Below are 26,018 nucleotides of genomic sequence, written 5' to 3' on the forward strand. Positions count from 1 at the left end.
TTTATTTCCACAGCTTGAATATGCCTTGATTTTCTTAGACTGGAAAACTTGAGAAAGCGCAGAGCATTTATATCCAGATCGTGTAAATACACTGTAGGCAAGTTTCACAGCTTAAAGTTGCAAAGAGCGTTCATTAATGCTACAGTTCTGAGAAAAGGACTGCTCAGCGTGAAGGAGAAGGGGTTTGATTTTTTACTGAGATAAGTGGAAAGAATAATACACCTTCTCTAAACATCAGTGTTTCTTCTTTCATGTCTGTTTCTGATGCTTTTCCTACCGCTGTGTGCATGGCTGAGAACAATATACATTAGGAACGAAACGTTCATTGATGTGACTGCATGATTTTCTGTTTATTATTTATGTTTGCATAATTCCGTGCATTAATAAAAAGAGAAGAAATTCAAAGATACATAAAATGATTGTTTTTGACCCGGAGCAAATATGCGGCCTGCTTTGACTCGATGCATATTCCTGAGAGCAGACAAAGTTGGTTCTGATGAGCTATCCAATAGAAGTTACACTGTTAACTGGTACATATATATATTCTTTTTCTGAAACGTTACATTTCAACTGATTTTGCTTATCTAAACTGAGGGCAAGTGATGTCATGTACCCGGACTTGTGCAAGGCCTTTGATATGGTCCCACACCACATCCTCATCTCTAAATTGGAGAGATATAGTTTCCAAGGCTGGACTGTTTGGTGGATAAGGAATTGTTTCAATGATTGCAGCCAAAGGGTTGTTGTCAACAGACCTGTGTCCATTTGGAGGCCAGTGATGAGTAGTGTTCCCCAGGGGTCTATCTCAGGACCTCTTTATCAGTGACATAGATTAGGGGATTGAGTGCACCCTCAGCAGGTTTGCTGATGACAGCAAGTTGAGTGGTGCAGTTGATACAGCAGAAGGGACACCACCCAAAGGGACCCTGGTAAACTTGGGCACATGAACAGGTTCACTGAGGCCAAGTGCACATGGGTCAGGGAAATCCCAGATGTACATACAGACTGGGAGAAGAACTCTTTGAGAGTAGCCCTGTGAAGACTTAGGGGGCCTGGTGGACTGAAAACTTAACATGAGCCATCAGTGTGTGCTTGCATCCCAGAAGGCCAACGGTATCCGGTCTGCGTCAGAAGAGGGGTGGCCATCAGGGAAAGGGAGGGGATTGTGCCCCCCTGCTCTGCCCTTGTGAGGCCCCATCTGGAGTACTGCATCCAGGCCTGGGGCCCCATCTCAAGAAGGATGCAGAGCTGTTAGAATTGGTCCATAGGAAAGCTGCAAAGATTATCAGAGAACTGGAGCACCTCTCCTATGAAGAGAAGCTGAGGGAGTTGGGATTGTTCAGCATGGAGAAGGCTCAGGGGAGACCTCATTGCAGCCTCCGGTATTTGAAGGGAGCTTATAAACAGAAGGGAGACCACCTTTTAACATGGGCAGTGACAGGACAAGGGGGAATCGCTCTGAACTAAAAAAGGGTGATTTAAATGCTGGGGATGATTTTGAGAGGGGAGTGAAGCACTGGGGGCATTCAGTGCCATATTGGATGGGACTCTGGGCAGCCTGATCTAGTAGGTAGTAGCCCACCCATGGAACAGGATTTGGAACTAGATGATCTTTAAGGTCTTTTCCAACCCAAATCACTCTATGACACTTTTATTTTTCAAGAGGAGGAGATCACACTTTGAATGCACTCCTGACATTGAACAGGTGGCTGCATGTTTCCTCTTGTAAAACTACCGCTCATACGTTTCTGCTGTGTATCGGTGCTCGAGCCCATTTGCGCTTGTGAAACTCTTTCTGTCAATGAGAAACTCGGTGTAAGCGCAAAGCAAGGTACTTCCCATAGCCTGAACCGAGAATTTACCAGAACCGGTGGCTAGGATTTACTGTTCTTCTCAAGTACCTGTAAACCTTAAAAATAACTATTTTAAACCGGCAAAACTTGTGAGATAAGAGGCATGGCTTGCAGTGGCTGTAAAAACGTCCGGGTAAGGTTCAGGCTGTCTACACATCCGCACTCCCTCGAGGCTGCCTCCAGCCGCCCGAGCCGGGCTCTGTTCGCTGCCCGTTGCGAGGAGAGTTCTGCCGATCACACGCCATGCCGGCGGGACGGAGCGCAGCCCCGGCTGCGGCCCGGCCCCGTTACCGGACACCGCGCTGACCGCTGTCCGGCGAGGGCCGACGGGTAAGGCCGCGCTGAGACCCCCCCGCGAACCCCAAGGCTGCGGCACGGCCACCGATGGCCACCGATACCCACCTACCGCCGGCAGCCCCGCGCTCGGTTCCAAAACGGAGCCGCCCGTGCCTGCGCCGGCTGCGCCTGGCCCTTCCCCCGCCGCACATGCCCAGAAGGGCGAGAGCCGCGGCAGGCCGAGCGCTGCTGTGACAGCGGCGGCGCCTCCCTCTCTTCTCGTCCCCTCCCCTCCTCGCTCGCCGTCCCGTCCCTTCCGCTGGGTGGGGGCCGCCCCGAGCCGCGCCCCCTGGCCTGCCGCCGGCGGAACCTCCGTGCCGCGCGCATCGGGAGCCGTACGGGCGCTCCCCGCTCCGCCGAGGGGCGGGAGGCAGCCATGTCGCTATTGTCTCCGCTGGTGCCCTTGCTGAGGGTGTACTACGCCGGCCTCGTCGTCATCCTGCACCAGCTGCGCCGCCGCCTCCGCTCGCGTTGCCCCCCGACCCCAGGTGAGCATCGCGCCCGGCGCTGCCGGGGGCGCGGGGCGGGACGGGGGGCAGCGCCGCCGCCCGCCGGGGAAACTTCGTCGCCGCTTCCCGCCGACGGGGAGGGGGGGCGGCCGCAGCCCCCGGACGGGGCGGCCGCGACCTTGGGGGCGCCGCTCGCCCGCCGCCGCCCGGGCCCGGCCCCGCGCTCCTCCCCCGCGGGCCGGAGGGCTTCGGGCTGGGGGGTGGGGGGGCGCGGCCCGTTGCGCCCTCCCGCCCCCACCGCCCCGCCCTCGCCGCCGCCCCCGGCCCCACCGCTCCGTCCGGAGCGCGGGACGAGGCTTCCCCGGACGCGGGGCGGGGCGGGGCGGGGTGCCGGGCCCGGGGCGGCCGTTCGCTTTCCTGGCTGCACGCCGGCCTGAGTGCGGCCTCTCGGGCGGCGTGGGGAGTCCGCGGGAACTTCGCTCTTCTCTTTGCTTCCTCATCTCGTTCTTGGCCGCTCTGCCACAGAGCTCAGGTCCGGAGACCGACGGGGCGGAGTGTCTTCCGGCCCAGGTAGGTACTCGGAGGGTGGGTTGCGGCGGGACTCGTGTCCGGGCCACGCTTAGCCCGTGCCCGCCGCATGCCTCGTAGCCCAGCCTGCCCCTCGTTCCCTGTCCCTGTAGCCCTGCTATCACCAGCTAAGTTAGTGAGTGACTCGTACTTTTCCCCAGATCAGTTATTTGCTTAAGAAGTTACTTTTTTTCTTCTTCTTTTTTTTACTCTGATTTTTGATCAGCAAGTGCTTGGCAATGACTCTTTTTAGTCCCCTGACGTTGACTAAGGAAAATTCGAGTTTAGCAAGAAAACAGTATCTGAATTTCCTCTTTTCTTGCATTTCTCTTTAGGACTTCAGAACGCTTCTGATTTTGCGAACTTACAGCAAAGTGCGGTCTGTCTGGATGTGTGCTGTATCATCAGATCTCAGCATAACTCTGCCTACAGGACAGTGCCTTTGCCATCCTATGACAGCTGTTGAGCTGTGGGAAGTTTTAACGAGGGTCACAGTAAAAATCTGAGGCAAGAGACGGGGCAGGAGTAGGTTGGGATAGAGGTGTGTGGGGTGCTGGAGGCCGATGCCGAGCAAGCCGTGCGTTCCACTGCGCGTGGCTTCGTGGGCAGCACTTCTGCTTTCCTTCACTCTTGATAGTTCTACAGTAGGTTCGCGTTCTCCTTTATCATCTCAAAACACAAGCGTGGAACAAGGAAAAGAAGTAGAAGAACCCCAACAACAAAGAGGCAGATGTGCGTTCAGTTTGAAGTCATCTGAGCATTTTTCTAGCATTAGTTTTTCTTGGCAGGGTGAAGGCGGGTATCGTGCCTGGAGTGTGTAATGCTTTCCAAATCTTTTCCGAACCGAGGAGAAGCACCACGATGAAAATGTGACCCGAGTGTTTTGATGCATTACATTCTCATCTGCTATTAAAAAAGATAAGAAACGAGGAAAAAAAAATAGAATTTGGAAATAACAGATTAAAGCAGTGCACGTAGCATCGGGGAGGTGTCAGCTGGCCTTAGCAGGGCTGTGGCAGGGCTGATGGATTTGGAAAGCTTTCCTCTTGCCCCAGTTCAGGACGGCTCCTTTCGAGGACGAGCAGCTTGCTTGGAACAGGACTGTTGGGCGCACTCGCCTCTCGGCAGTAACCTGCTGCCTTACTTTGGCTTGTCAGGGCTTCAGAAACCAACTAGCCTATCAGTTTGAGGGTTTTTTTGCCTAGATTAGCCTTGTTTTCATGCAGTAATTTCAGAATTGTGGCTGCAGCATTCCAACAGGTGGAAGTGTTGGTTACGATGTGCTTGAGTAAAGCTTGGATCAGTGAACTGTGAGAAATAACCGAGTAACTTTTAGAGGCAGAAGTCTAGGATGTGTTACAGTGCCCGTGTTTAAAACCACCTGTGTCTTTCCAAGGGGCTGACCTTGCAGCTTGGAGAAATGCTCACTGGCAGCGGCCATTCCCTGAGCAATGAAAGGCCAAGGGGAGAGCAGGGCTGGCACTGGTGGTGGTGGAATGTCTTATTCTCATTGCTCGGCTGCTGTTCCCATTTTCTGGGTATAGCCCTGTAGCACGATGGGGGCACGGCTGTAGCTCGGCTTCAGGCACTGTGCAGGTGAGTGAAGGCAGTGTAAGCGCAGCCCTTCTGTCTGCAAGGTGCGCAGTTGATTTCCCAAGAAAAGCTTTCGGATTCTTAGCAGAGAGATTTTGAGGATTTTAATCCAAAGTAAACCCAACTAGGTCTTTCTCTTAGTCAAGCTTAGTCGAAAGTTGTGTGTTCTCGGCACGTATGCTTTTGCATCTATTCTATTGCATCCTCCTGGAGTTCATCTATTTTTTATAGATAGGATTCAAAACGGCTTTTTGGGAAAGAGGACAGTTTGAGCCCTTAAATCTAGATTCACGGTAAGGCGTCAGTAATTTCTTGGAGCTGTGAGCCAAAAGGATCCAACTCTTCATCCTGAATAGCAGCTTCTGATCCAGAGTGGGAAAGTTTGGCTGAAATTCTGACCTTTGAAGCACAGGGAAGGCGAGTCCAAAGTTGGGAGCGCAAGTGCAGCACAAGCAGTGATTTTATCACAGAGCAAGATCAGTGTGTGGAAGTAAAGGGAAAAAGGCCATTTATGTTACAAACACTTCTCTAGGTGCTGATAGCATAGGTGACGTAGCTGCTGATGCATGGGGTGAGCTGCATTAGCGCTATGGCTGGACCCTCTGCTGTGAAAGCTCAGCAGAGGGAAGCGACTCAGGGGATCCCAGAGCACAGTTGTATATGTTGCCAGGTGCGCCCGCTCATTGCACAGTGTGGCGCCCAGCTCCTCTTCACAGTATGGATTTGCACTGTTCTCTTCAAATGGGGTGCATCGACCTGAAACAAGACGTGTTCTGAGAGGCAGCGTGTCTGCTGCTCAGACCCAAAGTAAGCAGGTGACAAAGTTCACTGGTAAGCCTGAAAATACAGAGCTCAGAACCCACTAGTGTTAGTCCTTTGGTGGCAGGACAGTGGGGCTGCCCAGCACAGGAGGCTTCCTGATGTCACAGCTGGCAAATGTGGGGCTTTGGCTGTTTGTGGGGTAAGGAGGTAACCAAGCAGAGCTTCGGCAGCTGCTTTGTGCCTGGCTTTTTCCTCTTTGATATCTCATTATGCTCTTTGCTTATTGCTGGCAAAAACCGGTCTTCTGTTTCCACAATAAATCACTACAAGTCTGGTATTGCCTCACCTATCGTTTCATTGTTCAGTGTCCAAAAAACCCTTGTCATATAACAAGTCTTCTGTGGACTAAAAAGTAGCTTCATTAAGAATTACTGCCTTGATTTTTCTTGCAGTTGAAATTCAACTTAATTAATTGGAGGGGAAAAAAAAAAAGCATAAATGCGTTGTGAGCATAAAGATCTTGATGTAATCAGCTTCTAAAACAGAAATCATGTAATCAATGAATTGCTAAAAGATGAACTCACTTTAATTGTGACACTGGCCTGTAACACTGGAAATATGGTCACTGAAAGGCTTCTTGCTGATAACATTTTTCATGTACTGGTACTTTTTTGGTATTTTAAAAAGCTTCTTGGGGAGGCACTTTCCTCCTGCATTTCGTCTTCTGTGCGTGTGGTTTGATTGAAGCTTAGCAGTTAAGTGCAGTATCTGATGCGTAGAAGACTGTCTTTGAGGAGGGCTGTAGTGTGAGTGAAGAGCAGGATCATAGAATGGCCTGGGTTGAAATGGACCACAGTGATCATCTCGTTCCAGCCTCCTGCTATGTGCGGGGTTGCCAACAACCAGACCAGGCTGCCCAGAACCACATCCAGACCTTAAAGCTGACTCGCACTTTCTTAAAAGTGATTGAAAATTTATATATGTTACTTGCCTTGATTTACAGTTAATCAGTGTCATAATTTGTGCAGAGTTCAATTTATAATTGATCACGGAAATATTAATTTGAGAACATCTGTCTCCTAGTTTTAATTCCTTTACTGAGGGCTTTTACTTTATATGCCTAAACCTTAAGGATAGACCAAACATTTCCTCCTCAAGGTCATACTAACTGTGGGTTGTTAGACTCCTTGTTCCAGTGATGGGCAATGAAACCGTCGTGCAGGAAGGACTGAATGTAAGCAAAAATAAAATTGTACCTCATGCTTAATCCCTCCCACCGCTCAGGCACGTAACAGAATTATTTAGGCACTTTCATAAGTCAGGAAACAACAAGTTTTGGGGTTGCCTCTGTGCTGAATGAGGCAAGGGTTCTGCAGAAATGATAGCATGCAACTATAGCCTGTGTCACTACTACGTGTGCACAAGGGGGCAGAGGGAAGGTGGCTGTGCACCTGGTGTGTCCCAACAGCCAAATCCCTGCTTTCACAACCCAGTTTGTGTGGGTTTTGGATGTGACTTCTCTGTCAGTGGGGAAACCCAGCTGTGCCTCCGTCATGGGCCTTCGGCCTTCAGCCCTGCTGACCTCAGGAAGATGAGAGCAATCTGGGGCTGAAGAGCAGGGCCGTGGGAAGCACAGAGCATGCTGGAGCATGCCTAGGAAACCCAGTCCTTCTTCGTTCTCCACCTCCTTTTCTTAGTCCTCCTCCTCCTGATGTCATCCCCAAGGCCAGGAGAGGTTGCAGAGCAGTAAACGAGCCATCAGTACTGAAGTTCTCGGTCCTCGTATGTGGTGGTGGTTTGGGCCAGTTGTACATACCGGAGGAACCCAATTGCTTCTCCAAGTGTCTGCTCTGCCTTGGTGTGGGTGGAAGTTCAAGGGCAAAAACAAAGATGCTTCTGTAGCCTTAAAGCTTTCTTTTTGTGAAAGGGTTTGCAGTAGACCCAAGTGGCAGTGGGCTTTTTTTTAATAGTGGGTAGTTGGGTGAGCTGAAGGAGAGGGTTTCTGCCAGCCACTGTGCGACAGGTTGCGCTCCTCTCTGCTTTCTGCCTGGCCTGGGCTGTGGGTACTGCAGCTGTTCCAATAGGGAGGGCACACTCAACTCTACCTTGAGAAAAATAGGCACTTTTTTTTTTGTAGTGCCAATTACAATATACACAACACAAGGAGAGGCAGGGGTGGTTAACAGTTTATATTAGAGCTGTTACAGTAAGTTGAAATGTGGTTCATAGTGTTATAACTTCAGCTATGCTGCACTGATGTGTCCTTAACTATGGCAGTGCTGCTCGGTGCAACCAACACCAGTGCCAGATCCATCTGAAAATAATGGTAAAGCTGTAACATGCATAAGAACGAAGGGTGGGGAGAGTCTGTAACGCTCCCCTGCTGTGAAATAACTTGTCCTCTATCAGCCTGTGATGAACTTTTTATGATCCAAGGTGTGTCGTACTAACTTTAAAGATGCATCGACTCTGTTATTACAGTTCCTTTCTCCTTGCTTTCAGGAGCTGCCATGTAATTGCAAAGGAAACAGAAAGATTGAATGAAATGCCAGGAGCCTCTGTGCTGCCTTGAGACTGCTTTATCATGGAGTGAAACGGGGGAAACCAGAAGTAGTCATACACATTGTATCTTATCAATACACGATCATATGTTATAGTAGGGTTACATCAGTATATGTTACACCACTTTGTCTTTCAAAATCATCAATTTTGGTGAGATTGCATACCTCGGTGCTGCTTCAGTATTACAGAGCATTACCATGTTGAATCAGTTGTTTATCCTGGCAACTAAAAAAGCACCGAGTGAGTCATAGAAGAGGGCATATGAGTAGTCAAAACATTCCCCCTTCCAAGTCAGAAGAAGTTTGCACACAGAAGTAAATCTTCAGATACATGAATACTAAAACCAAATCTAATAATTTAAACGCTCGCCTTGTACCACTCATTCTAAGTCTAAACCAACAGCTGTGTTTAAATAAATATATTTAGTCCTGGTAAACCCGAGCTTGCTTTTTCATTGAAGCAATTCACAAAGTGCTGCAAAATACCTGCTGTGGTTACACCTTTTCTTGGGAATGTTTATTGACAGAGGAGGACATGCTGGAGGAGCTGCATCCGTAACATTGTTGGGGATGTTCCCCTGCAGCAAGTTTAAAGAAAAAAAGCACATCCTTTCTTCCTCTGCCAACCAGCTGGTTTTATTGCCTGGGGATTCATGCGTTTTGGCATAGAGACAGCTCCTTCTGAGCAAGGGAGAAGTCCCATTGCTTTTGGGATGGCTGCAGGAATGCTCTTTCAATTTCTCTTCTGCTCTTTCCTTGTTTATGGAGGAGATCACAACAGTGTTGGCTGGTGGCTTCCTTCTCCCTGCTACCCCAGCAAAGGGCTGCTGCTTGTTGTGGCTGGGCTGGTGTTGTGCGAGGAGTGTAGGAGTGCAGCGTTGCAGTTGCATGGCTTTTTGTTTCAGAGAAGTAAGCTCTGGCAGGTGATTGTTGCCAGCGCTGTGTGCAGGGACACTGTGACTGCACAAAAAGCCTATCCCCACACAGATATTTGGGTAAAGTTTGCTAAGCTTTGCCTTCTTGCTGTGTTCTTTTCCAGCATGTCACCATTCCCACAAACTTCTTTCGAAGAGAAGACAGCAAAATTATTTCCTACCTGATGTGGTTAATAACTTTTATTAGCGCTTCCCTGTCTGCCTCGTCCTGTCATTATAGCATACTGTTTATTCCAGGAACTAAAGCTATGAACTGGCACTTCAGACAGTTGCTTTGGCTTCTGAAAGAGAAGGACAGGAAAGGCGTCAGAAGCATATTGCTGATCTGCATGCAGGTTCAAATTCCACTTCCTTTTGTTTTTGTTATAAAACTTCTTTACACTTCAGAGGAGCAGATTAATGCCATAATTTGCCTCACAGCTTGTTTTCCTCTTAAGGAAAGTCCTGGAACAGTTAGTTCAGGCTAACAGAGATTCTTTCGAAATAAACAAACAATAAAACCTTTGCTCCTTCAGTATCAAGTTTCATTTGAAATAACTGTTCATAGTGAAGTTTGCTAACTGTTAGGATAGAGAATGTTAGATAATGTTAGTCTAGCCTTAGCTATAATGTAGGGGACAAGAAATTGTTATAGCACGTTTCTGGCTTCTGTGACAATAACTTGTGAAGTCTGTGGCAGATGTTATGTGTCTTCTACCAAGAATTATGTAATTCCAGAAACAAGATGTACTTGGGTCTTCTAGTTCAATTTCTCAGCAGAATGTGCTGTATTTAAAGCCTTTTAAATTTTTGACATTCTAACGGGCTTCTTGTAGGTCATACTTCCTGCGAATCTCATCTTTAAAATTGCAAATGTAATTAAGTGAGGTAGGTTTCTTGATATATATTCACAGAAACAGTGATTTCACATAGTTGAGTGTGGTCAAACTTGTGCTTTCTCATTGTATCTTTATCTTACTGCCTTTATCAGGTACTCATTAATGAGTGAAGGATCAAAAGGTGGGACGGTGGCCAAGAAGCAATGGAGAATAAAAGTTTAGAAGGTTCCCCGTCAGATCTAAAGTTAGTGGCTCACCCAAGAGCAAAGAGTAAAGTGTGGAAGTACTTTGGGTTTGATACCAATGCGGAAGGATGCATATTACAGTGGAAGAAAATCTACTGTCGTATTTGCATGGCACAGATCGCCTATTCGGGAAACACTTCCAACCTTTCCTACCACCTCGAGAAAAACCATCCCGACGAATTCTGTGAATTTGTGAAAAGTAACACCGAGCAAATGAGGGAGGCCTTTGCAACTGCATTTTCAAAAATCAAGCCAGAATCGTCGCAGCAGGTTGTTCAGGATAGTCTCATCATGAAGACTTACCAGAACTACGAAAACAAAAAGCATCAGGAGCTGACGTCTGCAGTCATCAGTTTGATCTGTGAAGGCATGTATCCTGCTTCAATTGTTGACGAGCCCACTTTCAAGGCTCTCTTGAGAACAGCTGATCCCAGGTATGAACTTCCTAGCCGGAAGTATTTCTGTACAAAAGCTATTCCTGAAAAATACAACACCATTAGAGAAATTGTGTTAAAAGAACTCACTGACGTCCTGTGGTGTGGCATATCCACAGACATGTGGAGGAGTGAAAACCAGAACAGGTCATATGTAACCGTCGCAGTTCACTTTCTCAGTAGTAGTCATTCCAACTGCCTGGTGGTCAACTCACGTTGCTTAAAAACATTTGAAGTACCAGAGGATAATACTGCAGAGACTATTACACGAGTCCTTTATGAAACATTCATCGAATGGGGGATCAATACAAAAGTCTTTGGCGCTACCACAGACTACAGCAAAGACATTGTGAAAGCTTGCTCTCTCCTAGATATTCCAGTGCAGATGCCTTGCTTGGGGCACACTTTTAATGCCGGAATACAACAAGCTTTTCAGCTCCCAAAGCTCTGCAGCCTTCTTGCCAGGTGCCGAAAACTGGTGGAGTATTTTCAGCAGTCTACGGTAGCGATGTATATGCTGAGCGAAAAGCAGAAGCAGCAGAATATTCTGCACTGCATGCTGGTGAGCGATCGCGTTTCCTGGTGGGGCAGCACACTCGCCATGTTGCAGCGCCTCAAAGAGCAGCAGTTTGTCATTGCGGCCGTCCTCGTGGAGGACAGCAACAACCACCACCTCATGCTGGAAGCCAGCGAGTGGAATACAATCGAAGGGCTGGTGGAGCTGCTACAGCCTTTCAAACAGGTCGCAGAGATGATGTCTGCTTCCAAGTACCCGACAATAAGTATGGTGAAGCCCCTTCTCCACATGCTTCTCAACACTACCCTGAACATCAAAGAGAACGATTTGAAAGAAATCAGCATGGCGAAGGAGGTAATAGCTAAGGAGCTGTCAACTACCTACCAGCACACCCCGGAAATAGACATGTTCCTCAACGTTGCCACTTTCTTGGATCCTCGCTACAAAAAACTGCCTTTTCTTTCAGCCTTTGAGCGGCAGCAGGTGGAAAACAGAGTGGTGGAAGAAGCAAAAAGCCTGTTGGAGAAAGTCAAAGAGAACACTTTTCGGACTGAGGAGAAGTTCTTCACAGTTTCAGAAGAGCCTCCAGTGAAAAAAATAATCATCTCCTCCACTCCTCCTCCCACTAGCGTGATCAACAACATGCTTGCAGAGATCTTCTGCCAGACGGGAGGTGTAGAAGACCAAGAGGAGTGGCACGCTCAGATTGTTGAGGAACTGAGCAACTTTAAGTCTCAGAAAGTCCTTGGGTTGAATGAAGACCCGCTAAAGTGGTGGTCTGACAGACTAGCACTGTTTCCAGTTTTACCAAAGGTTCTTCAAAAATACTGGTGTATTTTGGCCACGAGGGTCTTTCCCGAACGCCTTTTTGGTTCTTCTGCTAATGTTGTCAGCGCAAAGAGAAACCGGTTGGCCCCAGCGCATGTGGACGAGCAGATCTTTTTGTATGAAAACACTCGGAATGGGTCGGAGGCAGAACCGGAAGATGAAGATGAAGGAGAGTGGGGTTTGGAACAGGAACAGATTTTTAATTTAAATGACTCGGTAAACGTAAACAACAATTTCTTTAATATCCGAGACAGTGGGTTTGTTTGACAGGACTGCCGCAGTGCATTTAATAACAGAGAAAAAGGTATTTGTCATAAGTTACCAAAAATACTTGTTTATGCTATGAATGCTGTAAATATTGAACAGTTGTCTCAAACTTGATTTAGCTTCCATTGTCTGTGTTTTTCCCACTGTCTTAAAACATGAATGACTTGTGATTAAACAGCACTGAAATGAATGAGGAAATAAATTCTACAAAGACCGTAATTTCTGACTGTGGCCCAGATCTCAGAGAACACTTAGCCTTGTGCTTCCCTTCTGCTTACTTTCCTGGAAGAGAAACACATGTTTATGTGCTTTCTATAATGAAAATATTTTTCCTGAATTAGAACCCCAAGCAGGGGAACTTTTAAGATGGATGCCTCTAATTATAAATCCCATGTGACTTAGAATGTTAGCTTTAAATTTTGGGTTTTAAAATGTTATTTTTCAATTCCATAAATCAGAGCAACCAGGATTTTTAGAGTGTACTGATGATAAAGAATGAAAAAAGATCATGAGCCTGATTTTCTTTTTCACTACCTCATGTCTTAGGCTTGGTCTATGCTAAAAAAGTTCAGCCGGTATGATTCTGTCAGTTAAGGGACTGTGCTGCTGTTTTAACTGGCATTGTGCTGGCTGTAGTGTGGATGCAGTTATACTTTGAGAATTTATTTGGCTTTCCAGTGTGGTGTAAACCGTATAAACGTTTCCACACTGGTATTGCCGTGTCCACGTTGCTCAGGTTTTACCATTGAGCCGTAGTGGCTAAATGGCAAAGCCCTTATTGGCCAGGCAAACCCTGGCTGTAGTCTGTCCTGCTTTTAGAAGATGAGTTGGGTCCGGGCAAGGTTGCTGTGCAGATGTGGAAGCTGATGTCAGAGATGCAAAGCATCAAAGGCATCTGGCCCTAGAGATAGAGAGAGGTGACAAAGGTGTCAGGAGGCATTGCCAGAGCCATAAGGTTACCAGTGTGTGTGTGTTATAAATTACTTAGCCTTTTAATTTAAATGGGAACTTCATCCAGGGTAGCATAGAGAATTTTGTTGGTGAACAAAGCAATATAAAAACTTTAATATTATGTAAATATATTTAAAAGAGGGAGACCCTCCACTTCCCCACATGTATTTAGTGTGTCTTTAGGACTCTTTCTTGTTATGTTAGCTCTTAAAACTTTCTTTCTTCTCCTTTTTTTTTTGATTCAGTTTGTAGAGTGGAGTCTAACGTTTGAGTGCTGTTTCTGATTAGTTGTTATGTATTGCAATTGCTTCCCGTGTGTTTTCAGCCCTTTCGAGAACTTGGCAAAAAAAAAAAAAAAAAAAGAAAAAAAAAAAGAAAAAAAAAAAGAAAAAAAGAGAAAAAAAAAATTAAAGAAGCCCAACAAGGAAAACCTTGTGTCTCTTATGAAATACTGCAGGTCAAACACGATGATCTTTCACACTTGGCGCTGAGCGGGATGGTAGCCAGCTCTTCTCTGTGAGGTGTGGGAGGAGTTCTGTGGCTGTATTTGTGTGGCAGGCCTCTTGTCCCCTGCTCAGTCTCCTGTTAGAGCTGTGCTGGGAGGGCTGCTCTTGCCTAGTTTGCACCAGTTCCTGCTGGTGCTTAAAGGAATTGAAAAATGCCTCCCAGACAAATTCTGAAGTTCTGTGCCCAGCTGTGAAGAGCTACCTCTGCCCTGCTGCCCCACTGTGGTCTCGGACAAAAGAAACGTGTGGTGACTAGGGTGGCTGTGGGATATGCTTATGTTCACTGGCATTGGGTGTCTGCGAGCACTCTGAGCATGGCCAATCTGGAGAGAGGTGTGTGGAAGATGGTCGCATACGGAGAAGACGGCTCGATTTTTGTCCTCACCATGGCATCTGCAGACATGTATTTGTATGAAGACATTGGCCAGAAGGACCATGTGAAAATGTATTCAATTCCACCATCATTTATGTCACCAAACCATGTTATTTATGTGTTGGCTTAGTAGTTTTGACAGATCAGAGGCCTCTGTGGCAGGATGGGGTGGCTGGGTGTGACTGACCATGCTGCAAAATGAATTCATGGTGTGACAGACACGTGTGTGAGGGCCACAAAGCCAAATCAAGGAAAGGAGTGAGGTGCAGCAGGTTCCTCTTTTCTGACCCCTCCTTCATGTCACTCTGCATCACGTAAGAATGCCTGGCTGGTTTATTTTCATCACTACTAGCCACTGGGGAGCTTCAGACTGCTGGCACAAAGTGTGCATGGCCTGCTGTGCCTAAGTACACGGCAGGGCTTGCGGCCTGCTCCTGTGTGCATCTATTCAGCTGTGTGGGGCACTGTTCCCTTCTGCCTTGCGTCCTTTTATTTATTTTTTTGGTATCCAAAATAAAACTAGTTGGGTCAATGGAGATGTCTCAGCATTCTCTTAAAAAAAAAAAAAAAGGAAAAAGAAAAAAAAAAAGAAATAAGAACAAAGCCATTGTTAGTCCTACTCATTGTCTGTGAGATTTTTATTTAATGTTCTAAGCTTGGAATACTGTTAAATAAACCAGAACAAAATATGTTAGTTACTAGAGTATTTGTCTGACGTGTGTTCATATCTGCAGCACTTTATGACTTTGAACTCTTCTGCAACAGTGGGAGATTATAGTATAAGGTTTTGAAGCTATGCATTTATTTTTCTTCTGATCCTGTAAGTTATTATTGAAAAAAAAATGTTGTACGAATCTTTTGGATTAAAAAAAAAAAATATGAAGATGAAAAATGTCAGAAGTTTAGACAGTTTCTCTTACTTCAATATGCGTGGTGTTTTTCATTTAAGACATCATTTTCTGTTGTTTGATTGGGTGGAGAAACGAAGTTGCAGAGCTATTGATGTATTTCTACAACATAAGTTAAACTGTGTTGTTATTGCCAGGGGTGGGCCCAGGGTACCTTTCCAAATTAGGCTATTAAGTCCGACTTAACGTTCATTTTTCTTGACAACTAATTTGAACCCACTGTCTAATTTCTGGTACAACTGAGGTATTTTTATGGAGAAGCAATAGAGGAACTTCAGCTTCTGAGTACTTCCATTCTGGAAATGTGAATTGTGAAGTACGCTTTCATAATGCATACGTTAAGTCAAAAGAAGAAGAGTTACTCATTGTGCAGCTCGGGGTTAAAATTTAATGGGTCAGGTGCGGGTTCTTAGGACCAGCAATGTCACTAGGAGTTTTGTTGACTGACCAGTCTTTCTGTGCCATCAGGGATAATGACAAAGCCAAAAGAAGAACCCAGGACCAAACTGAGGTTGAAAAGGTGAATCTTTCCAGCAAGCTATATATTTGATTTCTTGGTTTAAATGATGTAAGGTCATCATGTTCTGGATGGAAAAGGAAAGGGCACATTAAGTTTCTGTAGCAGCAACATATCAAGGTTTCTCCTGAAATGAAGGTACTGTATTGCTAAGGCTTCTTAACAAAGTGTTTCCTGCCCCTAAATTAATTACTTACATAGCTTTCCAGAGCAGTGGAGCAGGGATACCTGCAGTACTTCTGAAGTCTAGCTCTTGTTTTTAAAAATTGTTTTTATTCTTTTAAAAGAAGTATTATTTAGTGCTGAAGCTAGAATTTAAAGATGCAGTGTGAATTGATATCTGCCTTAGAAGTATATCACTAGAGCCCTTCTAATGATTTCCTCTTGTTGAAACTGGAATTTCAAGGTATCCCTGCACTTGCTGTATAATTTTACATATAGAAGCATTTCCTTTAGGTGAAACAATAAAAATCGATTCAATAGATTTCTCCTGTTTCCACTGTAATTCTCAGTGCCACTGCAATTGGGTTAAATTGCCCCAAGGGAATTAAGTTTGCCTTAAAAAGACAAAGCACTATCTTTCCTATCTTTCAGCTTATCTTCTGCTTTAAATCTTTCTTAACCATAAAATTTGATTTAGATCAAAGGCTGCTGCAAAAACCGCTTTCAAACGAGAGGCCTTCAGACTCTGAAATGGTAATATTATGAATTTAGAGCATTTTTATTGACATTTCCACACAAGGTGGTATTGATTTACCTGGCTGCTGGAATAAAAGGTTACTGCTCAAAAAGACGATGCTGCCATCCGTCATGCTTAGAAGGGATAAGATGTAGGGTGGGTGTTTAGTTCAGGGAAGTTGGAAGGGCTGTTCCCTGCTGCATGCAGATGCTGTTTTCTGTGACCTAAAACTAGTTCTTATTTCCAGTGACTTTAAAAACTCACAGTGTCTTTCTTAATCTCCTCTGCCTCTCTTCCAACTGTGTGTAAAGGAAGCATGTAAAGATGTGGCCAGAGGTATATATAATTGATACCCACTCCCAGTATGTGCAAGCTGTTCTTATGCAGGAATTCGCTTACACTGGTGCATAGTAAAGCTACAGTTCCTTGTCAATAGATATTTTGGGATAACATCTGTAGGGGTTTTAATGTTAAAAAAGCCATGGCCGAGGTAGGCACATTCAGCTGCCAGAAGGCAGCCTGGTTGTTCTTAAGTACACCAGAACCAATAGGAGATACTTTTGTTTGAAAATGAGTGAGGAATGTGGCATTTATTAATGCTCTTTGGTAGAATGCTAACTAAAATGTGCCCCAAAATGTTTGTGATAGCATAATAATTTACCTAGTTGTATCTAAGGGAATGAGCATCCTTGGTTTATTTAGTGTTCTGGAAGTCTTTCTGTATTTGTCCATAGCTGCAGGTGCACGATGTCATGTTGAATGGCAATTCCCCAAGCAAAGCAGAATTAGGTTATTTTTAAAGAAGTAGTTTCTTCAGTTCCATATGGATTTCTGAATATGTCATTTTCCCCAGATGCTTGCAGTCATGAATGAGAGACTGATCTTTTATTTATCTGATGGCTGCTACCTTGCTTTTAAATTTTAGATGTTACGTGCCTCTGTGTTTTGCCCTGCCTTTAGAGACATCGTAATCAGGAGGGTTTCATTCTCTGTTTTCTCTGGTGTGCTTTTTCTCATGAGTCGCGAGCGAGTTTTACCCCGATCAGATGTTCGAGCCCTAACAAGGCGTCAAGTCAGCGTCAGGAGAGCTCATGCCAGAAACATGCAGAACAGCGTCACAAACACTCTGTTCTGAGCAAAATCTTCATTTTTTTCCATGTGGTTTTCTGATCTTTGTATGCGTGAGAGAGAAAAATGAAGTGCTTGTATACACAATGTCCTATTCTGTTTGTTAGGTGCCAGTGTATTCTACTGTGAGTTCACTCGCTGGATTAATCCCAGATTTGCGTTTCTTGGGCACACAGTAGGATTCATATGGACAGAAAGAATTCAAGAGTAATGAAATCTAAAAGCTTAATTGCTGCATTAATGAGAACAAGTAGGAAGTGGGTCCATCTTGCTTCTCTGTTCAGACTAAGGGAAAGAAAGGGTAGTAGGAAGAATCATGAAAATGTAACAGCAGGCTGCAATTCCTGGTATTTTTTATAATCTAGAGTGGCATATGTGAGGTTTTTAAGGACAAATCTGTTCTTTTGAGAAGTAAAGCAGTTCTCTTTCATTGACCTACATGTCAGACTCGTAGCATCACTCTGCTCATGACTGTTGCTCTCTTTTGCTGAACTTCCCTACACGAGAGCGTGTGAGGAAAGTGTCCTTACTCATTTTGTGCTTCTGTTCACATAGACTCTCTGAAATCATGACAGTGTTTAAAAACATGAAATTACTAATCCTCCCGTAGTTTGCCATTTCAGACCCACGTGAAAGAAAAGCTCTGCGTGTTTCTCAGTGTTTTCATGCCACCAGCTGTGAGCTCTGCCAGCTCCAAGTGCTGCTCTCTGCAAGGGCCACACAGGGGTGTTCAGGAAGAGAACAGTGGGAAGAAGGGAAGACCTTCTTGTAATCAATTGCTTAGCACATGGAATCCCAGGCTGAAACATTTGTTTCTGAGTGATACTTTGACACAGCTTCTCTGCTTAACAAAAGAGGTGCTCTAAAGCATCCTATCAGACCCTGCTGATGGTAAACCTGGGAGGTCTCAAGGGAACCGGCACTGTAGTGAGAATGAGGTAGTCCTGGTATGGGTTAATGGCTTGGGCTGAGCCTGCTGTACGTCTGTTTTCTTGTCTCTCATTTTAAGTCCTGTTTAATTTCCCTTTTGGTGCTGGTGCGTGCTGTGTTATTTGATGTGCAGCTCTTATATTCAAAGTGTAGGAAATGAAAAATAATCTGCATACTCATGTGCATACTGTGGAAGTTTACATGCATTGTATGTGGTTTTCCAACTGCTTTGCATGAACAGCAGGATGAGGATGGTACTTGGCTTACCCTATAGTGCTATGAGCACAAGAACGGCATTGCTGCTGCTACAGATCTGTGCTCCTGGTTAGAGGTATGACATGAGGAACATTAAAATGATACAAAATGTAGCCTAAAAAGGAACTATGTTCAGAAAGCATAGTTCCTGGATTTAGGTACCCAAATACTGTCCCCTCTGTGGAAGTGAAAGGAATGAGTAGGTCTTTCACCTGGCCTCAGGCATCCGGCACTGGAGTGATGCTGAAACGTGCTGGGCACTGCTATGAAGTTCTTCATTCAAATCAGTTATAGCGCAGTTTTTAACACATTGAATAAACTGTGTTTTTAGAAATATTTTGCAGTCTGTGTCACTAAGATGATGTGGTTTTGTCTTGCCTTGCAGACAGAACAGAGTTCAAGATTTGTGCACTTGCGGAGTAAAAATGTAATAATTATATATACACAGATGTGCAGTCCCTCCTGCTGTTCCTCTACACTGGAGCCTCTAAGTTTCAGGCTTTCCATCCTTGCAGTTTCTGTCTTACAGATGCAGATACTGACAGTGCGATCTTTTGGTGCGTGGCTTTGTCATAATTCATGTGTTATTTTATTAAAAATACAGATTTGGTGCAACAGAGGCAGGTTTAGGTGGAGTTATCACTAGCTAGGAGAAAAATACTTGAAAGGTACCATTCCAAACCGATTAACCAGAAAAACAGACAAACAAACAAACACATTTTTTAAGTAAAATTATGGTGTTTGGTTTCCTTTCATCATATATGTGCTCTTCAAAGAGAAGTTTGTTGTTTCACAGAAAATTCATATGGTAAAAAACTACGTGTCCCAAAACACGCTCAGGGTTGTGTAAGGCTGAGCACTCAGCTTGGCTTTGGTGTGCTTCTGCATTTTGTGGTGTTATTGCTATTGGACAGTGTGCTTCCTGAGACACGGACACTTCACTGTTTGGGGGAGTCTTTAAAAAAGGTTGTTAAGGTTGCTCTATATTGTAAATGAAGAAAAAAAAAGGGAAACTTGGACCTAAAAAGAAAAGCCCTGAACTTGTTTCTAAAGGAGAGTGTTGAAGGAACAGTTAAACAGCGCAGTTGATATACTGGAAGGAAGGGAAGCCATCCAGGGCAACCCGGACTGGCTGGAGAAGTGGGCTCGTGTGTACCTAAAGAGGTTCGACAAGGCCAAGTGCATGGTGTTACAATTAGGCCGGGGCAATCCTAGGTATTAAATAAAGTTTGGGAGAAGAACTGCTTGAGAGCAGCCCTGTGGAGAAGGACTTGGGGGTCCTGGTGAACGAGAAGGTGGACATGAGCCAGCAGTGTGCACTTGCAGCCTGGAAGGCCAACTGTGTTCTGGGCTGCATTAAAAAAGGGGTGGCCAGCAGGGAGAGGGAGGTGATCGTTCCCCTCTACTCAGCTCTTGTGAGGCCCCATCTGCAGTACTGCGTCCAGGCCTGGGGCCTCCAGTGCTAGAAAGATTGTGCAAAGCTCTTGGATTGGGTATAAATGGACACCCCCAAAATATGCAAGAAAATACTCACCTCGTATGAATTCTGCATGGATTTCTCATTGGTGAGAACACTTTAAGTTTGGGGGTGTGATACAGCCCAGTCCTATGAGATTAAAACAAAGCTCAGCCGCCTCCTGACCTGGGATCTCCAGCCTATTCTTCTCTCACACACCAGTCAGGGCTTGAATCTAATGAGTTTTATGAGTGTTCAATGAATTCAGGATTAAGTTCTTAATCTACCGTTGTGTTTCTAAATGGAGTGGTCTGGACAATTGTTTGATTGCCACCTACAGCTGCCCACTCATGGTGTGCAAAAGGCAGAAATGCTTCGTGCTGAGGATTCATACTGAAACAAGCAGAGATTAGGGCCCTTGCACCAAGTGCTTTACAAAGCCAACACAGGTGATGCATTCTGTCCTAAGCAGATGGTTTTCAAACTTAAACTGGGTAGTGCTGGATAACAGTATTTTAACAAACTTCTGTACTGGCCCTGGCTAAGTGAAGACTTATTGAGATGGGGTCAAAACCTGTTTCTTTAAAAAAAAAGAAAAATTCGGTGGTAACACTGCAAATGGCATAAAAAGGATGTGACAGTCTGCATAGTACACAGAATGGAAGTGACTTTCCACATATAAATACGACATTACTGGCACTATGCTTTTCACAAGCTTGGACTGACACGGCGGAGAAATTAGTTTGTACCTTTTTTATTGAATATGTCACAGTGAACAGAATGCCTCCAGAGCAGTAAGTGCTAGATTTTTGACAACGGGATACGACAGCAGATATACAAGCACTTCTTGGATATATTTTTTGGTATTGTTACTGAATAAAGTAATCCACTGTGAATACAGATGTCATCTAATCTTCTGCCTGTTAGTGTGTTTTCGTGCTAATTAATGTCAGCACCTAAGTGCCAGTCTTGTGCATTCATAGCTGAATCCACTGCATTACATGACATGTGATTTTAACGTTAAAATTAGCAAGAAAAAAGGTCAAGAAATGCAAAATCCATGTTAACCGGATGATGTTTGACTTCCTAATTATATGATGTATATATTTAAAGAGAACTAATCCAACTCAGAAGTCGGTTTAAAAAGTTGATCACAACGTCATCAGTACATAAGATGAACATCTCATAAGATCTAAGAGTTCTTTGGACTTAGTTTTGGACATGTGACTTTACTCGTTATGTAATTTTTCATGCATCCATTTTGTCAGTTGATCTTTTATTGTCGTTATGTGAAATCATCCAGTGCTGCAGGGAGGGAGAGAAGAAATATTTTAGGATGCAGACAAGTGAATGTAAAGCAATGAAATAGGGGGGCAATATCTTATCATGGAGTTCATCTCCAGCATGGCCATTAGAGTTATCCTACAGTGACAACCTTTCTTGCAAGGTACAAGTGAAAAGCAAGATTTTATTCCAGTCTTCTAATCATATTTTCCAAGAATTCTTTTTCTTCCTTAAAAAAAAGAAGGGCATGTATTTATATGTACATGTATATGTATGCATATATATATGTACAGAGACATAAGGACATATAATTCCAATTCAGTAATAAATGCCTGGAGCATCTCCTGTGTGATGAGAGGCTGAGAGACCTGAGGCTTTTCAGTCTGGAGGACAGAATGCTGAGAAGAGATCTCATCACTGTTGATAACTACCTGAAGTGCAGGAGTCATTTTAATGGTGGCCAAGTCTTTTTGGTGGCGTGCAGCAACAGAACATGGGGGCATGGGGCAGAAACTGGAAGAGAAGTAGTACAATGCAATCACAAGGAGGAACTTTACTGTGAGGGTGGTGGAGCAGTGGAACAGGCTGCCCAGAGAGGCTGTGGAGTGTCTTTCTCTGGAGATATTCAAGATCTATCTGGATGCCTCCCCATGTGACCTGCTGTAGGGAACCTCCTTTAGCTCTGGGTTGGATTCGATGATATCCAGAGGTCCCTTCTAACTCCGACAGTTCTGTGATTCAGTGATTCTGTGAAACGGCTGTCTACAGCATATCTGCAGAAGTAATCTGCCACTTGCAAGTGAATCAGGGTCTACATCAAAGTCTGTAGTAACTTCCTGAGATGAGCAGTGGTGCTGTACAGGAGCAGATGCAGAAGTCATCTGTCCATTCATTGTGCCTGAAACAGCAGAGTGGGTGTGGAAACATGAGGCTGGTGAAGTTCACTCACTCTTCTAGGGAAGTGTCATTGCTGTCAAAGGAGAGTCTGTGGGGCGGCTGGTGAGCTGTTCTGCCTGTCCTCTTCCTGCTGGGCATCAGCTCTGCCTGAACATGGATCTTCCTTGGGCTGAACCTTCATGGTCTTGCTCTCCTTGCATGGGGACAGCCCCTGTGTGCTGCATGTCAGTGCAATGAGCATTAGCAGAACAACACTAGCAGAAGCACAGCCTGTTCAGTAAAACACCTTCCAGCTTCCCCAGGCAAAGTACCGGGATGTACCTGCAGTTGCATGTTTTGTGGACACAAGCAGGGTAGCCACAGCATACCACAGGAGGCGGGCATTTAGCCAGAGCTGTGGTAGGCCTGCATAGACCAGTGGCTGTGGCTGGAGCAATGGTGAGGTAACCACAGTGCTGCCCCATTTCCTGTGTGGACAGCGTCAAAGTATCCAGCACACTGCAGTAAAACACTTGTTTGCTGGTACAGCTTGCAATAAAAATTGCAAGGGTAGGTCTGGCTTTGCCTCCTGATAGCCTCAGTCTCTTCCAAGGGGACCTGCCTGGCCAGGAAGCCCCACTGGAAAGTCAAGCAGCCTCAGTCTGGCAGCTGTCAAGTTGTGCTGCCTTTAGGATGTAGGGCTGGCATCTCCAGGCACTGCTGCGTCTGGGGACACAGGGACCTGTGCTCAGCAATAGGCCTGTGCTTGGAGTGCAGGCATCCTGAATTCATGGAAAAAGCCCTAGAGAGAAATACTGGAAACAGCAGAGAGCTGCCGAACAAGCCGGTTCAAGCTTGTAGTCTTTTATTCCTCAAGCTCTCTCTATTTTTTTTTTTTTTTAATTATTATTTGATGATACGTTTAAAGTGCTAAATTGCTTTTTGCTTCTCAAAAGCAAAGCCTTAGTCAAATGATTTCAATGACTGAGCATCAAATGCAAGTTAGGTGCTGGGGTATCTTTGCTGTTTAATGTGAGGGCATTCCGAGTGCTGCAGAGAGGTACTGCAGTCCTCTGACGGGTGGCTTCAGAACAGAGTAAGCAAAGTAGCTTTTCTTCAGAAACAAAAACAAAAGCAGAAAAGGAAAGATCTCCTTGAAAGGCTACATCACACCTGGATTATTTCCTGCAAAGTGAATGACTGCAGGGCTGTTCGATTTGGGCTGGATCCACGGTTAAGATGGAAAAGCAGAGCACAGACAAGAGACCTGCTGGTGCTCCAGCCAGCATGTGAGGGATGCTGGCGCTTGTGCCGGGACCATGGAAAGATGGACAGACACTGTTCTGGATGCTCTCCCTGCCAGCTGCTTCCTGGGTGACATCACAGCCTGGCCATGCAGAGCTACTGGTGCCTGTGGAACTGCAGCCCTCATTTCTAGAGACAGCACTGGGAGGTTTCAGTCAACAAGGTCACGTATCTCTGTAAGAAATGCACTTTTCCCTTAAAAATGTGGCCATCTATTTATAGAAGGTAATTAAGTGTACAACTGAAAATAGGACGTTGTGTCATATTCCCGGAGCATTATCAATAATGGGACTCATTTTGTGAACAGTTGCATTTCTTTAGAGCAGCATGTGATAGTCTCTAATTGCAAAATTAATAGCAGATAATGATACTATAGAATGATGGCCTCTTAAATTGAGACATACTTCAAAAGCTTTTATTCTGTGTGGTAATTTGGCATATTAAAAATCTTTGACAATTTTGACGAAGAGCAATTACAGAGCAAGCACAGTAGCTGCTTCTCTAAGTTAAATAATTCCCTGAGTCCCGTGAATATGCATTAGATTAATGGCCTATAGAATTTCACTTGAAAATACAGATTTCACTGAGGAATAAAAATTTCCAATTTCATTGAAAATCTTTCCCAACAAATAGCTCTCTGCTGCAGAGTAGGCAACTTCCTTCTGAAAACTTTGGGTCACTTATGAGAGCATTAAGGAAGAGATGAGTGTGAAAGGAAATAACTCTTTTCCTGTTCTGACTACTGTTAGAGAACTAGGCAGTTAGACCTATTACAGGTGAGACCTTTCTGTATTTGGACTTTTATACTCCGTTTAACACACCTGACCTTCTCATATAATCAAAGAGAAAAATGAATAAAATTCTGTCTTTGGTATATGAGCATTGCAGCCATCTTAAAGACAGATAAAATATGTACATCATTTGTACCTTCCGAGTTTCAGACTGTTTTTTAAGTGATATTACATGAAGAAAACTCCTATCCAGAGGTTCAGGGGTTTCAGTTAACCTCCAATCTAAAATAAGAGCTCTCTTAAAAATAGAAAGAATGACAAAAATCATACAGAGTATCTTCCATTGCCAGTCTGTGCTTCTGGAGGCAAAATGGTGGCCCTGGGAGGCTGCATGGAAGCACACAAAATAAATACACATAAAATATCCCAAGTTGGAAGGGACCCATAAGGATCGGTGAGTGCAACTCCTGGATCCACACAAGACCACCCAAAATACAAACGCTATGTCTGAGTGTGTTGTCTGGATGGTTTTTGAACTCTAGCGGGCTCGGTACCAGCACAGAGTTGAGTATATGGCCACGAGACCTGCTCTCAGGTCTTTGGGTCACTGTTTCAGGTGCATGCATCTCAGGCCAAGAGGATATCCAATTGAGCGGTGTTCTTATCACCTGGTGTGGGCTATCCAAAAGACTGAATCCAAAGGCTGCTTGGAAGGATGTGTAACCAATGGAAGATGTAGAACCAATGCTCAGGGAAGTATAGAGCTGAGAGGGAGCGATGCTGAAGCTATTTTCCACCTTTTTTGTTAACCTAGTATTACCTGGAAGTTTACTTGAGTTACTGTTGATGCTGTAGTGGGTCTGATCATTAGTTATTCCTGAAGATTTTAATAATATGGAAATATGCTTTTTAACATCTTGTATTTTAATTAATTGAGGGTATCTCAGGGTAACTTTAAATACCAATTAGTTCATCTGCTTTGCTTCCTGTTAACTAGATTTTTTTCCCAATAATTTCTAATCACCTTGTACTTCTCTTCTTGATTCTAATTACTGGAGCTTTGTGTATGATAACAAGCACTTCAGTTCAGAAGTGATTGCATGGTTTTCTTAAGTGATGTACTCAAAAAACTTTCAATTACAGACATTTCAATTTCAAAGTCCTGTATACCAACTCATGACTTCTGCTTACTTATTTGTGTTTTATGGAAATACCATGGGAAGTGAAGGGGTTGGCTCAAGTGGTATCAGAGCATTTTCCCTTTTGGAAGAGGCAGATCTGAATGTGACCTTCAGCTGTATGCTCTTAAGCCTGATTGGAATATGCAAAGAGAGAAGGTGCAGTTAAAACTACTCTTAATGATCATGCTAACTTTTTTCGTTTTTTTTCCCCAGAATGTAATTTATTAAGGAACTGTTTAAAGAATTGACTTTTCTCATGTATTTGTTGCTCAGCTGCAGCTTTCAGTGCTCTGAGCAAGAAGAGATGGATTAATTAATTCAATCTTTTAATAGCATGTAGTCAGAAGAAGAGGCGTTAGAATTTACAGACAATAAAAGTAGAAGCTATAAAGAAGATATTGGTCTTTGTCTTACAGTATCCTGTACTGGCTAGGAGTATAGCAGTACTGTCCATATTGTTTTGAAAACTATAAATAAAATATTTGATCTCTTGACAAGCATAAGTCATATTGCAAAGCATAAACTGTTGTCATCTGACTTTTTAACTCTTGTGGTGAGATGCTAAGAAGCAGATAGCTGTATTTTGCTTTTGGTATGGATTTCCATCTTGAACATAAGAAAGTAGATCACTCTTTGCTTTGGCTTCTACGCAAAGTGTTGATTAATATCCAAATTTTGTCAGTTTCAGGCCTTTGGGTAGAAAATATTGTCCAGACATCAGTGTTTATAACATCACCCCTGCTTCCCTGAAGGGCATGAAGGCCTGACTGCCC

At 44.5% G+C, this 26,018-nt stretch overlaps 2 protein-coding genes across 3 annotated transcripts in view; both read left to right on the forward strand.

Annotated features, from left to right (window-relative positions):
• Positions 1-2,543: 2,543 nt before the first annotated feature.
• Positions 2,544-13,453, forward strand: ZBED1 (zinc finger BED-type containing 1). 2 transcript variants are annotated; one of them, XM_072345607.1, is made up of 2 exons: positions 2,544-2,677; positions 10,027-13,453. In XM_072345607.1, exon 2 carries the CDS (start codon positions 10,078-10,080, stop codon positions 12,163-12,165), a length of 2,088 nt encoding a protein of 695 aa, XP_072201708.1. In that variant the 5' UTR covers positions 2,544-2,677; positions 10,027-10,077; the 3' UTR covers positions 12,166-13,453. The 2 variants fall into 2 exon arrangements, with proteins under 2 accessions (XP_072201708.1, XP_072201717.1); XM_072345616.1 differs by lacking the exon at positions 2,544-2,677 and adding an exon at positions 3,079-3,208.
• Positions 2,547-26,018, forward strand: part of DHRSX (dehydrogenase/reductase X-linked) — a 149,499-nt gene continuing 126,027 nt past the window's right edge. Inside the window, exon 1 of the mRNA XM_072345629.1 lies at positions 2,547-2,677. Within this exon, the coding sequence (XP_072201730.1) occupies positions 2,566-2,677 (112 nt within the window). The 5' untranslated portion in view covers positions 2,547-2,565. The remainder of the gene's footprint in view (positions 2,678-26,018) is intronic.

The sequence above is a fragment of the Excalfactoria chinensis genome, chromosome 1 (genome assembly GCF_039878825.1).
Source record: "Excalfactoria chinensis isolate bCotChi1 chromosome 1, bCotChi1.hap2, whole genome shotgun sequence".
NCBI classification, from domain to species: Eukaryota; Metazoa; Chordata; class Aves; order Galliformes; family Phasianidae; genus Excalfactoria; species Excalfactoria chinensis.

Coding starts and splice junctions, on each gene's coding strand:
- ZBED1 (XM_072345607.1), top strand. CDS start 10,078: ATGGAGAATAAAAGTTTAGAAGGTTCCCCGTCAGATCTAAAGTTAGTG.